Raw genomic sequence first — 12,802 nt, forward strand, 5'->3', positions numbered from 1 at the left:
GGGCCCCCATCCTTGCTCCAGACCCCATCCCCATTTTGGGTCCTCATCCCCATTCTGGGTCCTCATCCCCATTCTGGGTCCTCATCCCCATTCTGGGTCCTCATCCCTGTTCTGGGCCCCCATCCTTGCTCCAGACCCCATCCCCATTTTGGGTCCTCATCCCCATTCTGGGTCCTCATCCCTGTTCTGGGCCCCCATCCCCACTCTGGACTCCCACCCCCATTCCAGGTCCCCCATCCTCACTCCGGGCCTCCATCCCCATTCTGGGTACTCATTCCCCACTCTGGACCCCCATCCTCACTCCAGACCCCATCCCTTCTCCAGGCCCCCATCCCCATTCTGGGCCCCCATCCTCTCTGGGGGCCCCGTCCCCGCTCCAGCCCCGCTCCCTCAGGGCTCCAGCTCCCGGGAGAGCCTCAGCAGCTCCTTCTGGCTGTCGATGGCCCTCAGGTGCTGCAGGTAGGCCCAGGTGGACACGGGGTTCCGCACGCTCAGCGACTGCTCCGAGCCTGCAGGGAGGGACGAGGTCAAGGCCGGGGTCCCCTCCACCCCCCAGCACAGCCTCCTGAGCCTCTCCATCCCTGCAGGACCCCCCCTGGATCCCCCTCTGTCCCCCCAAGCGTCCCCACCGCCCAGCACTGGCTCCTGGATCCCTCCATGGATCTCTCAGTCTCCATCCCCTCTCCCTCAGCTTGGGGACCCCCGCAGAGGGTTGGGGGCCCCCTGGAACCGGGGGAGGGGTCGGATTGAGGAACTCCAGACGCACACGTGGAGATCCTGATGGCCTTGGCGTCCTCGGGCCGGTGCGGGGAGCGGTTCCGCAGCGGGGACAGCGGCGCTGGGGGGGACAGAGAGAGCGGGGGCTCAGCCCGGGCCCCCTGTCCCCAGGGACTCAGCCCTGGCCCCCTGTCCCCAGGGACTCAGTTTTGTCCCCAGGGGCTCAGTCCTGGCCCCCTGTCCCCAGGGGTTTAGTCCTGTGCCCCTGTCCCCAGTGCCTCAGTCCTGTCCCCATGGATTCAGCCCTGTCCCCAGGGGCTCAGTTGTGTCCCCAGTGCCTCAGCCCTGTCCCCAGTGTCTCAGTTGTGTCCCCAGGGGCTCAATCCTGTCCCCAGGGCCTCAGCTGTGTCCCCAGGGGCTCCGCCCTGTCCCCAGGGGCTCCGCCCTGTCCCCAGTGTCTCAGCCTTGTCCCTAGGGGCTCAGTCCCATCTCCAGGGGCTCAGCTCTGTCCCCAGGGGCTCAGCTGTGTCCCCAAGGGCTCAGCTGTGTCCCCAGTGCTTCAGCCCTGTCCCCAGGGGTTCAGTTGTGTCCCCAGAGGCCCAGCCCTGTCCCCAGAGGACACTCCAGGCCCCCTCCCCAGCTCCCTGGAGCACTCACCGTGCGTGTGGCCCCGGCAGCGCTGCAGGACTCGCACGGTCTTGGCCATCATGTGCTGCGGGGGAGGCACAGAGGTCACCTGCTGCCACCTGGCCCCACCTGGATCCCCGAAAACTCTGTCCCCGCCATGGCCGTGACCACGGCGGGACACCCCTGACTGTTCCAGTGGCAGAGCTCTGCATGCCCGGGGGCACAGCATCACCCTCGGAGGGGTCACCACCCCACACTCACCATCTTCTCGAAGTTGATGAGGTTCTCGGCCAGGGTGCGGTTGCCCTCGTGGATGAAGGTCATGTCTGGGGGGATTTAGGGGTCAGAGCGGGGCCCCTGGGAGCGCTGGACAAACCCAGAGGGTCCCCAAAACCCAACACCCACCTTTGAGCAGCAGGGGCACGAAGGGGATGATGGGGGGGCTCAGCTTGGCCACGGCCAGGCGATAGACACGGTGGTTCCACGAGGGGTCCTGGGGACAGGCAGGGACACGGGGGATGAAGGGGATGGGGGGGGGACAGCACCACCCCCTCCCCATTGCTCCAGGGGCAAATTCCACAGGGAAGGGGGACGTGGGGCAGGAAAGGGGACACGGGGCAGAAAGGGGGACACGGGGCAAAAAAGGGGGACGTGGGGTAGGAAAGGGGACACGAGGTGGGGAAGGGGACACAGGGCAGGGTGGGCTGCGCTCACCAGCATCCTCTCCAGGGCTGAGTGCAGCTTCCGGATCTTGTGGGGCAACCTCTGTGCAGGGACAGGATCACGGGGCTGGCGCCTGCCTGTCCCATCCAGAGACCCCCACCTGCCCCTCCCCAGAGACCCCCAGCTGCCCCTCCCCAGGGGCTGTCCCACCCCCTGTGACCCCCCCTGCTGTCCCCCTGCCTGTCCCCCCCAGAGATCCTGGGCTGCCCCACTCCAGAGACCCCTGTCTGCCCTCCCCAGGGGCTATCCCCCCCCGTAACCTCCCCACTGTCCCCCCGGTTTCACCTCCCAGGTCTTGGCCAGGCGAGTCACGGCCGTGTTGCTCACACCAAACATCACCGCGAAGAAGGAATTCAGGTTCTTCTGCTCCTTCAGGCTGCAGGTGGGGATGGGGACGGGTCAGCGATGGGGACACGGGGATGGGGGCAGCGATGGAGACACGGGGATGGGGACAGCGACAGGGACTCACTGCGCCGCCAGCTTGATGAACTTGCGGAGGAGCTGCGCCCTCCGCCCGAGCTCGGGGCACAGGCACAGCTCGGTGGCCACCCAGAACTGCAGCTCGTTGAAGCGCCGCATCACCCGCGCCAGGTTGGCCGTGGTGACCTCGTGGAACTTGTGCGGCCCCACGATGTAATGAATCATCTCCACCTGGGACAGGTGGCAGGTGAGGGGCGTCCCGAACACCCCCACCACCACCGCCGCGCCCCCGGGGACATCCGATGGATGACCCACCTGGTGGATGCTCTTGAAGAGGTTCCAGTCGTAGTCGGTGAGGTGGCTGGCCAGATCCTTGGAGCTGATCAGGTCCAGGGTGTCCGAGGAGCCGGCGTGGGGGCCCAGCTGCTCAGGGTGGGGGGTCTGGGCACGGCACAGGACCCCTGACCCCTCCTGCCCTCTGCAGACCTCGGGAGGGACGGACGCCCCAAACCGAGGCACTGCACCCCCCAACCCGTCTTGGGGGTTCCACCCGGTGCTGCCCACCCCGGACCCCCACCCCACACTCACCAGGTTGCCCAGCTCGTCCGTGCTGACCACAAAGAGCCTCTCGTTGAGGCCCAGCGCCGTGAACACCCCCACGGCGTCCTGCGGCAGCACCGCGCGCTCTGCGGGGCGGGAAGGGCGGGCTGGCATGGATGGGGGGGACAGATCCCGGCTGGGCACGGGACAAGGCCACCCCGGGGGAGTCCCCTCACCTCCGGCCGAGTTCACCTTGACCAGGACGTGCTCCCGATCCCGGTGCAGCCGCGGTGCCAGGGCCCGCAGGACGTCCCGCACCGCGGCGTTCACGGGCAGCACCGACACCAGGCACGAGTGGTCGGCCCTGAAGATCTCGTAGGGCACTGGGAGGGGACAAAAGGGACCTCAGTGTCCCCACGCCGCGGGGGACGGTCCCCTCCGCGGGGGCACTACCTTTGTCCTGGGCTCTCAGGGCACAGGTGCTGTCCAGGGTCGCCTCCTCGGGGCTCCCGAGCCACATTCCCGAGCTCCGGGCCTGGGGAAGGTGGGACAGACGGGAGGACGTGGCCGCAGCCAGCGCCCCTGCTGTGGCATGTCCCCACAGGGCAGAGGGGACCCACATCCTGCCCTGTCACCCCTCAGGGGGTCCCCACCTTGGGCTGGGGGGACACGCTGCCATCACCGTTCTCCAGCCTGCAGGAGGGGAAGGGGGAGGATGGAGCCACCGTTCCCGGCGGGAACACAACCGAGACCGGCCACTCCTGGGGCTGCGGCCACCCCACGGGACTGTGGCCACTCCTGGGATTCCTGCCACCCCCGGGGCTGCAGTCACCCCAGGAACTGCGGCCGCCCCCGGGATTCTGGCCACCCCCGGGGACTGCGGCCACCCCCGAGCCCCCCTGTCCCGCCCGGCTGCATGTGCCACCCTCCCCACGGCCGGGAACCCCCACACCGGGGACAAGGTGGCACCAGAGCCGCCCCAAAAGCTCCTCCCCAGGGAAGCGCAGCGCCTCGGGCACCCGCGGTGGCACCGGGGGGACACGAGGGGACACTGGGGGACTCACGCTCGGGGTCGCCACCTCTCCTGGCCCGGCTCCTGGCCCAGCCCGCCCAGCTGGGGGTCCCGGCTCACCAGGTCCGCCAGGTTCTGAGGGGACAGGGGGCCCGGGGGTGAGCGCGGGGCGGTCCCCGCCGGCCCCCGCCGTGTCGCCGTGTCGCCGTGTCGCCGTGTCGCCCTGGCCGTACCTGCAGCAGCGCCGTGGTGCTGCGGTCGCCCTGCAGCAGCCGCCCGTAGAGCAGCACCCACTGGCTGACGAGCCGCAGGATTTTCCGCCGCTTCCGAAGGGAATAGGTGGCCTTGTCCTGCTCCGAGCCCTCCAGCGGCTCCGCGCGGAAACTGGGACACCAGTCAAGGGCACCAGTAAAACATGGAGAGGGGTAGGGAACCCCCAGGGGTGTCACCCCGGGAGATGGGGATGTGCCCAAGAGCACTAAAAGGGGATTTGGGGCTCCCCACGAGGTGACAGGGACAGGGCTGAGCGTGTCCCCAGCGTGTGGCGGAGCCCAGTCCCCCCAGTTCCCGCAGAGAAGGATACTGGTGCAGCAGGGCCCGGCAGAGCTGAGAGGTCGGCATGAACACGGTGTAGGTGAGCAGGAAATCCCCCAGCAGCGTGTCTGAGAGGGACCGGGGCACCGTCACTCCTGTCCCCAGCGCCGTGGGGACACGGGGACCGCAGCCAAGGACCCCCCGTGCCCTGCCTGGGGGGGCCCCACCATGGCGACCCGACCAAGGACCTCCCGTGCCCTTCCTGGGGGGGCCTGGGGTGTCCCCACCACGGGGATCCACCGGGGATCCAGGGAGGGATCACAGATCCCGGGGATCCAGGGTGGGAATGCAGATCCCAGGGATCCAGGGAGAGATCGCAAATCCCGGGGATCCAGGGTGGGAACACAGATCCCGGGGATCCAGGGTGGGAACGCAGATCCCGGGGATCCAGGGTGGGAACGCAGATCCCGGGGATCCAGGGAGGGATAGCAGATCCTGGGGATCCAGGGAGAGATTGCAGATCCCGGGGATCCAGGATGGGATTGCAGATCCCGGGGATCGGCTCCAAGGCAGCGCCGGTGTCCCCGGCTGGGATGTGTGACCCACTGGGGACATCTCCTGGCTCCCGGCTCGCCCGGGTTTCTCCTCTCCCAAGGCAGAGGGAGACCGAGAGGCGCGGCAGAGCGGCCACTCCTGGCCCCGGCTTTTGGGGTTTTTAGCGATCCCAGGGTGGCACGAGCGGGGTTTGGGGCTGGACACCGGGAATGAGGAGCCCTGCTCGGTGCCACTCCCCCGTCTGTCCCCTCTGGGTGGCTCTGGGACGGTCCCTGGTGCAGGGGGACACCCCCACACAGGGGGGACCCCCACCTACCCACGGGGTCGTAGAGGGTGGCATCGAGCCTCATGAACTCCAGCAGGTGCTCCAGGATCTTCTCGGGTGTCCCGGCCATCACCAGGTACCTGCTGGGGACGGGAGGGGCAGAGGTGACACCGCGGCCACGGGCAGGGCCACCACGGGCTGCTGTCAGCAGAGCCACCATGGGCTGGTGGCACCACGGGCTGGTGGCACCACGGGCCGGTGCCCCTGCTCCTCGTCCCTTTGTTCCTCCCGAAAACTGCCCCGAGGGAGGCTGGAAAGGGCAGAGGGGGCTGCTCAGGGGACAGGGGTGGCACCTGCCACCAGGGGGAAGGGACAGGGGTGTCACCTGCCACAAGGGGGACAGGGACAAGTGTGTCACCTGCCGTGACCGGGACAGGGGTGTCACCTGCTGCTGGGGGGATGGGGACATGGGTGTCACCTGCCACAACGGGCACAGTGATGTCACCTGCCACAAGGGGGACAGGGACATGGATGTCACCTGCCACAAGAGGGACAGTAGTGTCACCTGCCACACGGGGCACAGTGGTGTCACCTGCCACAAGGGGGACAGGGACATGGATGTCACCTGCCACAAGGGGGACAGGGACATGGGTGTCACCTGCCACAAGGGGGACAGGGACATGGGTGTCACCTGCCACAAGAGGGACAGTAGTGTCACCTGCCACACGGGGCACAGTGGTGTCACCTGCTGCTCCGCGCTGAGGCCGCCTGGCCGCTGCCCCCCTGCAGGTCCTTCTGCAGCACCAGCACCACCTTGCCGTGCTCCTTCAGCCGCACCGTGTTGGCCTCCACGTCCTGGGGGACGATCCCGCCGTCAGCCCAGCCGGGATTCCCCAAAATCCCCCCCAAAATTCCCCCCAAATCCCCCCCAAAGCTGGCGGGGAACGGAGCCCCCCGGGCCCACCTTGAGGATGCGGTTGAAGTCCTGCTTGTCCACGCGCAGGAAGTGACAATTGTCCTCGCGCAGGAGGATGGTGGCCGCCCGCGGGGCGTCGTTCACCAGCGCCAGCTGCCCGAAGTCGTCCCCCTCGTGCAGGGTGGCCACCAAGCCCTGGGGACAACATGGGGGGTGAGGGATGGTGACATTGGGGTGTCCCCATCATGCAGGGTGGCCACCAAGCCCTGGGGACAGCACGGGGCGTGAGGGATGGTGACATTGGGGTGTCCTCATCATGCAGGGTGGCCACCAAGCCCTAAGGAAGTGAGGGATGGTGACATTGGGGTGTCCCCATCATGCAGGGTGGCCACCAAGCCCTGAGGAGGTGAGGGACGGTGACATTGGGGTGTCCCTGGAGTGTTCCCCTCGTGCAGGGTGGCCACCAAGCCCTGAGGAGGTGAGGGACGGTGACATTGGGGTGTCCCTGGAGTGTTCCCCTCGTGCAGGGTGGCCACCAAGCCCTGGGGACAGCACAGAGGGGGGTGAGGAATGGTGGCACCGGGGTGCCCCTGGAGTGTCCCCAGGGTGTCCCTCCAGCGTGGGGACAAACCCACCTTGCCGTGGGTGACCACGTTGACCGAGCCCTTCCAGATGATGTACCAGGAGGTGCCTTTGTCACCTTGGCTGAACACTGGGACAGCGCCCGGCAAAATGGGGGGGGGAAAATCCACAATTTTGGGAACGGCTCCAGTGTCCCCAGGCTAGGGACCCCGAGCGCCCCCGGTGACTCACGGACGGTGCCCGCACGCTGGTGCCCCTCGAACATCAGCACGGCCGCCAGCTCCCGCTTCACCTGCGCCAGGGGACAGCGCTGTCACCCCCGGCTGGGCCAGCAGGAGACACAGGGAACCATGGAGTGGCAGGGAAGGCGCCGAGGGAGGCACAGGAACTATCGGGAGAGGATGCTTGGATAGGAAGGAAAGGGGTGCAGAAGGATTTGGGGAGCAACGGAGGATGCCAGGACAGGAATCGATGGGGTTCAGGAAGATTTGGGGCCCAGGGGACATCCCGACCCCGCAGGGTTTGGGGACACGGCGGCGCTCACCGAGTTGGAGAGATGAGCCACGGCTTTGATGTGAAGCAGCTCCTCAAAGATCAGCTCCAGCTCGTCCTGCGTGCGCTGGGCAGGCCTGGGGGGGCCGGGGGGTCAGCGGCTCCCTGTGCCCCCCTCCCAGAGCACAGCCCCCCTCCCCAGCCCCCTCCCCTCCTCGGATGACATTGCTGGCTTGCCCCACCGCAGCAGCCCCGTGGCTGCTCCAGACCCCCGGAGCAGGGTCCAAAAAGATTCCAGAAGGTGCAAAGGAGCCCCCCCGGCCCCCGGGGGCACTCACGGCTTGCGCAGGGCCATGGAGAGCAGCGCGTCGGGGCCCAGCTGGGCCAGGAACCCCAAAGCCTCCAGCAGCTCCTCGGGGTCCCGCGGCCCTGTGCCGGGCTCGGGGCTCAGCTCCAGCTCGGCAAAGCGGTAAAACTGCGTGTCCTTGTCCTGGAAGTGCCACTCCTGCCTCACTGTGGGGGGACAGCGGCCATCAGCTCGGCTCTGCACCACCCCCCGAGCCCCCCAGAACCCCCCCAGAGCCCTCACCGTGTGTCAGGACCCCTCCGTCCACCAGAACTTGCCCAATGCCCACGGCCTGGCCGCGCGTCTGGACGGCCACGCCGGTGCTCAGCAGCCAATCCACCAAGTCCTTCCCTGAGCAGCACTGCCTGGGGAGGGGGACAGGGGGTGAGAACCCCCCGGGACAGCACCCCCAGAGCCCCCCGGGGGTCCCCCCAGTCCCCGTCGCACCGGTGGTGCCGCAGGTGGTGTTTGTGGTCGCGGATGAGGCTGGGTCGGGAGCTGCTGAGGTGGGCGAAGAGGAGTTTGCCAGCCCTCCAGATCTTCTCCGAGGACGCCTGAGGGTGGGAGGGGGACAAGGGAGGTCGTGGGTGGGGGGACTGGTCACCTGTCCCCCCAGTGCCCTGGGATTGCCATCGCCCACACCAGGAATGCCCAAGGAGCATCCCGATGGCTCTGGGATGTGGGAGTGCTCCGGCCCCTCACCCCCCAACCTCCCCAAATTCAGTCCCTGGGTGCTACCTCGGCCCCCTCACCTGGGTGATGCTGTGGCCATAGTCCAGGCTGGATTCCGAGTCCAGGAGAGGGGTCTGGAAAACCAAAGGGGAGGGGGTTGGGGGTGTTCTGCTGTGTCCCCATCACCCCACACAGCTGGGGGGGAAGTTCTGACAGCCCCAGAGCAGCCCCAGCTCTTCACCAGGTGAGAGGGCAGCACCCAAATCCTGAATCCAGCACCCAGATCCTGAATCCAGAACCCAAATCCTGAATCCAGCACCCAAATCTTGAATCCAGAACCCAGATCCTGAGCCCAGCACCCAAATCCTGAATCCAGCACCCATTTTCTGACTCCAGTCCCCCTCTCCAGCTCATTTTTCTCCCAGCTGTTCCCTTCAGGGATGCTCCAGGTAAAAAAACAAAGGCATGGAGGGACGAGCCCCCGTCCCCGCAGCCCCGCCCGCATCGGGGAGCAAAGGTGGGCGAGCCCCGGTGCCGGCACTGCCCGCGGGGACCGAGGCACCCGAGCTCCCTCCTGGCCACGGCCCTGGATAAACAAGCTCGGCCCGCACCCGTCAGACCAGTTCCCGGCACCGGGAGTGCTCACCCGGCACGGGGCACGGCCGCCCCTCCGAGGGACGGCACCCCCAGGGGGATTTTGGGGTCCCCTCCGGGTATTCCCGGCTGTGGGGGCCCCGCAGCTCCCGGGAGGGCACCCAAAAAGCGGCGTCTGAGGGATTCTCGTGGGGTCTGCGGGATCCGGGCAGGGAGGTTGGAGCAATCCCAGCACAGGGGTACGGTCCGGATGGATTTCCAATTAAGGAGGGCAGGAGTTAATTAGTGCAGGAGTTAATTAACGCAGGATCCGCGAGGCTGAGCCTCCACCTGCTCCCAGCACTTCGCAGCGGGCTCAGGAGGAATTTGAGGAGCCGGTGGGAAACGAGCGGCTCTGGGAACGCTGCAGGTCCCAGGGCACGTGGATCACCGGGCCACGGTGTCACCAGCGCGGGGACAGCGCTCCTGAACTGGCCACAGTGTCCCCAAGGCAGGGACACGGTGACTCAGGTGCTCTGCAAACTCTGCCGAGCCCCGTGACGGCCGCGGGGAGCAGGAACCGCTCCGAGCAAATGTTTGTGAACGGGAGCCGGGAGGCGGCCGGGGCGTGGAGCTGCTCCGGGGACACGGAGGTGTCACCCGTGGGAGCCAGAGGTCCCTGTCACCCGTGGGTGCAGGATGTCCCCAGCACCTCTGTGGGTGCACAGTGTTCCTGTCACCTGTGGGTGCAGGAGATCTGTGTCACCCCATGGGAGCAGGAGATCCCTGTCATCCATGGGAGCCAGAAGTCCCTGTCACCCATGGGTACAGGGTGTCCCCAGCACCTCTCTGAGTGCACAATGTTCCTGTCACCCGTGGGAGCAGGAGATCCCTGTCACCCATGGGAGCCAGAGGTCCCTGCCACCCTGTGGGTGCAGGATGTCCCTGGCACCTCTGTGGGTGCACGATGTTCCTGTCACCCCTGGGAGCAGGAGATCCCTGTCACCTCCTGGGTGCAGCAGGCTCGTGCCACCCTGTGGGTCCAGGTGTCACCCCACGTGTCCCACTGCCCAGGTCCCCAAAGGGCCTCTGCTGTCCCCTGGCAGTGAGCTCTGTCCTTGGGGCACAGAGCCAGGCTGTGTCGCGCTCCAAGGACACCGAAAGAGACACAAAATCCCCACTCAAGGATCAGATTCCTCCTTCCCGGGGGTTCCTCACTGCCAGGACAGCTCTGGAATCACCCAAACCCTCCTGCTGTCCCCAGACCCCCTCCCTGGAGGGGTCGGGACCTGCAGGACGCCCCCCAAACCCCCCCCCTTGTCACGGCGTTGCTCCAAGCAGCTTCCTAAGGAGTTGCCTTTTCCATCTTCCTGCCCACGGGACACGCCGGGATCCTGCCTTTCTCCAGGATTCCGGCAGCGCCGGGCGCCCGGCCAAGGCCGCCAGCGGCCGTTCCGCGCTCGCGGCCGCTTTTGTTTGGGATCCCGAGGAAAACAAGTGTGGCTATTTCGGGCCTTATGGCTCCGGAGAAAGTCCTCGCCCATCCGCAGCCTCTGCAGCCTCCGCAGGCGCGGCTGCCGGCCGGGACTCGGTGTCCCCCGGGACGGGGCTTGGTGTCCCCTGAGATGGGGCTTGGCACCCTCGGGATTGATCTCGGTGTCCCCCGGGACGGGGCTCAGCATCTCCTGGGATTGATCTTGGCATCCCCCGGGATTGATCTCGGTGTCCCCGAGATGGGGCTCGGGGACCCGCTCCGGCTCCGCTGTCCTCACCAGGGACGCGGCGGGGACTGGCACAGTGGCACTTGTGGGTGGCACTTGTGGCACTTGTCCCCTGGGAAGCATGGAGGACGGGACACCGCCATCCTTTGGAGCCAGGAGGGATTTGCTGGCGCTGGGATCAGATCCCCAAGGGGGATGAGATGGAGCCAGGACGCTGGGAGGAGTTTCCAGGAGCTTCCAGTGACGGGGACAAGGGACAATAGTGTGGCTCCTGAGGCGCTTCCCTTCCGTTCACCTGCCCCAGGAATGGCTGTGCTGGGACAAAATCCCCCTTTCCCTGCTGGGATCAGCTCCAGTCCCCTTGATCCCTGGGTGTCCCCCGCAGAGGACACACTCCTGCCATGCCGCAGGTGCCACTGCTGCCAGGGCTGCTGGGGACTGATCCCAGTTTATCCCAGGAATGCTCCAGGCCAGCTGCTCGCCCAGCTTCCCACGCTTGGTGCCCCTCAAAAGCCCTCCCCAAAGTCCGTTCCCAAAAGTTTTGGAGAGAAAAATACATCGGGAAGAAAAGGAAAAAGCGAGGAAAACTCTGATCTGGGAAGGAGCCTCTGTGCTGCACGGAAATGCCCAAAGGGGAGTTGTCCCCTAAAATAATCCCACTTTCTTCTTGAAAAGTGTCCCAGGTCAAGCAGCGTGGGAAGGGGAAGGACACAAAACTCCGGAAGCTCTGCCAGGGCTCCAGGGTCACCTAGAGGGGACAACGAGGGGCCGAGAGCAGGGCCCGGGACCCCCTCAGCTCCCGGGGCCAGCGGGGAGGACGTGATGCCAGGGGACAAATCCCTGCTGCGGGAACGGGCCGGGGGAGCGGGGGAACGCTCCCGGGAATGACCCACCGGGAATGTCCCACCAGGAATGTCCCCCCGGGAACGTCCTTCCTGCTGGGATGCGCCGCCGGGCACCTGGCACCGGGCTCGCTTCACGCCTGGCCGCTCGTTCCGCTCCGCTCCGCCCAGAGACGGGCCCGGGGCGGGCGGCTGGGGAAGTGTGCAGCCTGAGCAGCTCACCTGCAGCCTCACCTGGCCCTTGTGCCCTCACCTGGCCCCCTGCACGCCTGAATTCACTCCCTGTGCCCTCACCCGGTTATATAGTTCCTCCCTCACCTGGCTCCTCGTACCCTCATCTGCCTTCACTCCCTGTGCCCTCACCTGGCTCCTTCCACCCTCACCTGGCTCCCTGCACTCCTGGACTCTCTCCCCTCCTCTTATCCGCGGATTCCCGATGCTGGGGAGACCCCGGCCCCGCTCACCCAACGGATTTGGGACACGCTCCCCCCACTCCCCACTCACCCAGCGGATTTTGGGACACGCTCCCCCCACTCCCCACTCACCCAGCGGATTTTGGGACACGCTCCCCCCACTCCCCACTCACCCAGCGGATTTTGGGACACGCTCCCCCCACTCCCCACTCACCCAGCGGATTTTGGGACACGCTCCCCCCACTCCCCACTCACCCAGCGGATTTTGGGACACGCTCCCCCCACTCCCCACTCACCCAGCGGATTTTGGGACAAGCTCCCCCCACTCCCCACTCACCTAGCGGATTTTGGGACACGCTCCCCCCACTCCCCACTCACCCAGCGGATTCCCTGGATGCAGGGCAGGCTCCCCCCGGCCCCCTCCAGCCGCACCTCGTAGCTGGAGCTCCGGAACAAGTGCATCTTCCTGAGCAGCCCCGAGAGCCGGGCTCCGTCCGCGCCGGGACCCCCGGGGGGCTGCGGGGGGGCGGCGGCGCCGCCGCTTCCCGGCTCCAGCCCCGCTCGCCCCGGCCCCGGGCCCCTCCGCGCTCCCCCGGCCGCTCCCCCCGGCCCGGCCCCGCGCACCTTCATGCGGCGGCGGCGGCGGGGGGAGGCGAGGCCATCGCGGCCACGGCCCCGGGGCTGCTCCGCGGCTCCTCGGGACGGGGCCGGGCTCGGGAGCGGCTCCGCCGCCGCCGCCGCGCCGGGCCCGCCCCGGGCACGGGAGCTCCGCCCGCGGCCCCTCCCCGGCTCCCACGGCCCCGCACCGGGACCCAGCGGGTGGGGGGGACCCCCGCGCCGCCATGGGGGAAG

At 67.5% G+C, this 12,802-nt stretch overlaps 2 protein-coding genes across 3 annotated transcripts in view; one reads left to right on the forward strand and one right to left on the reverse strand.

Moving 5' to 3' along the window:
- Window positions 1-12,802, forward strand: part of PDE1B (phosphodiesterase 1B) — a 214,943-nt gene that overhangs the window by 71,077 nt on the left and 131,064 nt on the right. The window lies entirely within an intron of this gene.
- On the reverse strand, window positions 344-12,586 carry RAPGEF3 (Rap guanine nucleotide exchange factor 3). Of its 2 annotated transcripts, none has more exons than XM_068211791.1 (27): window positions 12,329-12,586; window positions 8,482-8,535; window positions 8,177-8,283; window positions 7,973-8,094; window positions 7,722-7,896; window positions 7,436-7,520; window positions 7,123-7,183; window positions 6,945-7,021; window positions 6,358-6,504; window positions 6,139-6,248; window positions 5,445-5,533; window positions 4,623-4,701; window positions 4,273-4,423; window positions 4,092-4,174; window positions 3,681-3,720; window positions 3,481-3,562; window positions 3,264-3,410; window positions 3,076-3,173; window positions 2,803-2,928; window positions 2,537-2,718; window positions 2,353-2,443; window positions 2,059-2,109; window positions 1,750-1,837; window positions 1,606-1,670; window positions 1,375-1,429; window positions 767-838; window positions 344-509 (listed from the first exon to the last, which is right to left on the reverse strand). In XM_068211791.1, exons 1-27 carry the CDS (start codon window positions 12,578-12,580, stop codon window positions 391-393), a joined length of 2,808 nt encoding a protein of 935 aa, XP_068067892.1. In that variant the 5' UTR covers window positions 12,581-12,586; the 3' UTR covers window positions 344-390. The 2 variants fall into 2 exon arrangements, with proteins under 2 accessions (XP_068067892.1, XP_068067890.1); XM_068211789.1 differs by having other exon boundaries at window positions 5,445-5,536.

The sequence above is a fragment of the Anomalospiza imberbis genome, chromosome 22, assembly GCF_031753505.1.
Source record: "Anomalospiza imberbis isolate Cuckoo-Finch-1a 21T00152 chromosome 22, ASM3175350v1, whole genome shotgun sequence".
Lineage (NCBI taxonomy): Eukaryota > Metazoa > Chordata > Aves > Passeriformes > Viduidae > Anomalospiza > Anomalospiza imberbis.

What these genes read in the sequence shown, in the direction of transcription:
- RAPGEF3 (XM_068211789.1), bottom strand. Translation starts at nt 12,580, where the DNA reads ATGAAGGTGCGCGGGGCCGGGCCGGGGGGAGCGGCCGGGGGAGCGCGG. An exon ending in GCATCCAGGGAATCCGCTGG is followed by an intron (nt 8,536 to 12,328) that starts GTGAGTGGGGAG and finishes TTGGTTTTCCAG; the next exon opens with ACCCCTCTCCTGGACTCGGA. An exon ending in GCACCACGGCGCTGCTGCAG is followed by an intron (nt 4,175 to 4,272) that starts GTACGGCCAGGG and finishes CTGTCCCCTCAG; the next exon opens with AACCTGGCGGACCTGGTGAG.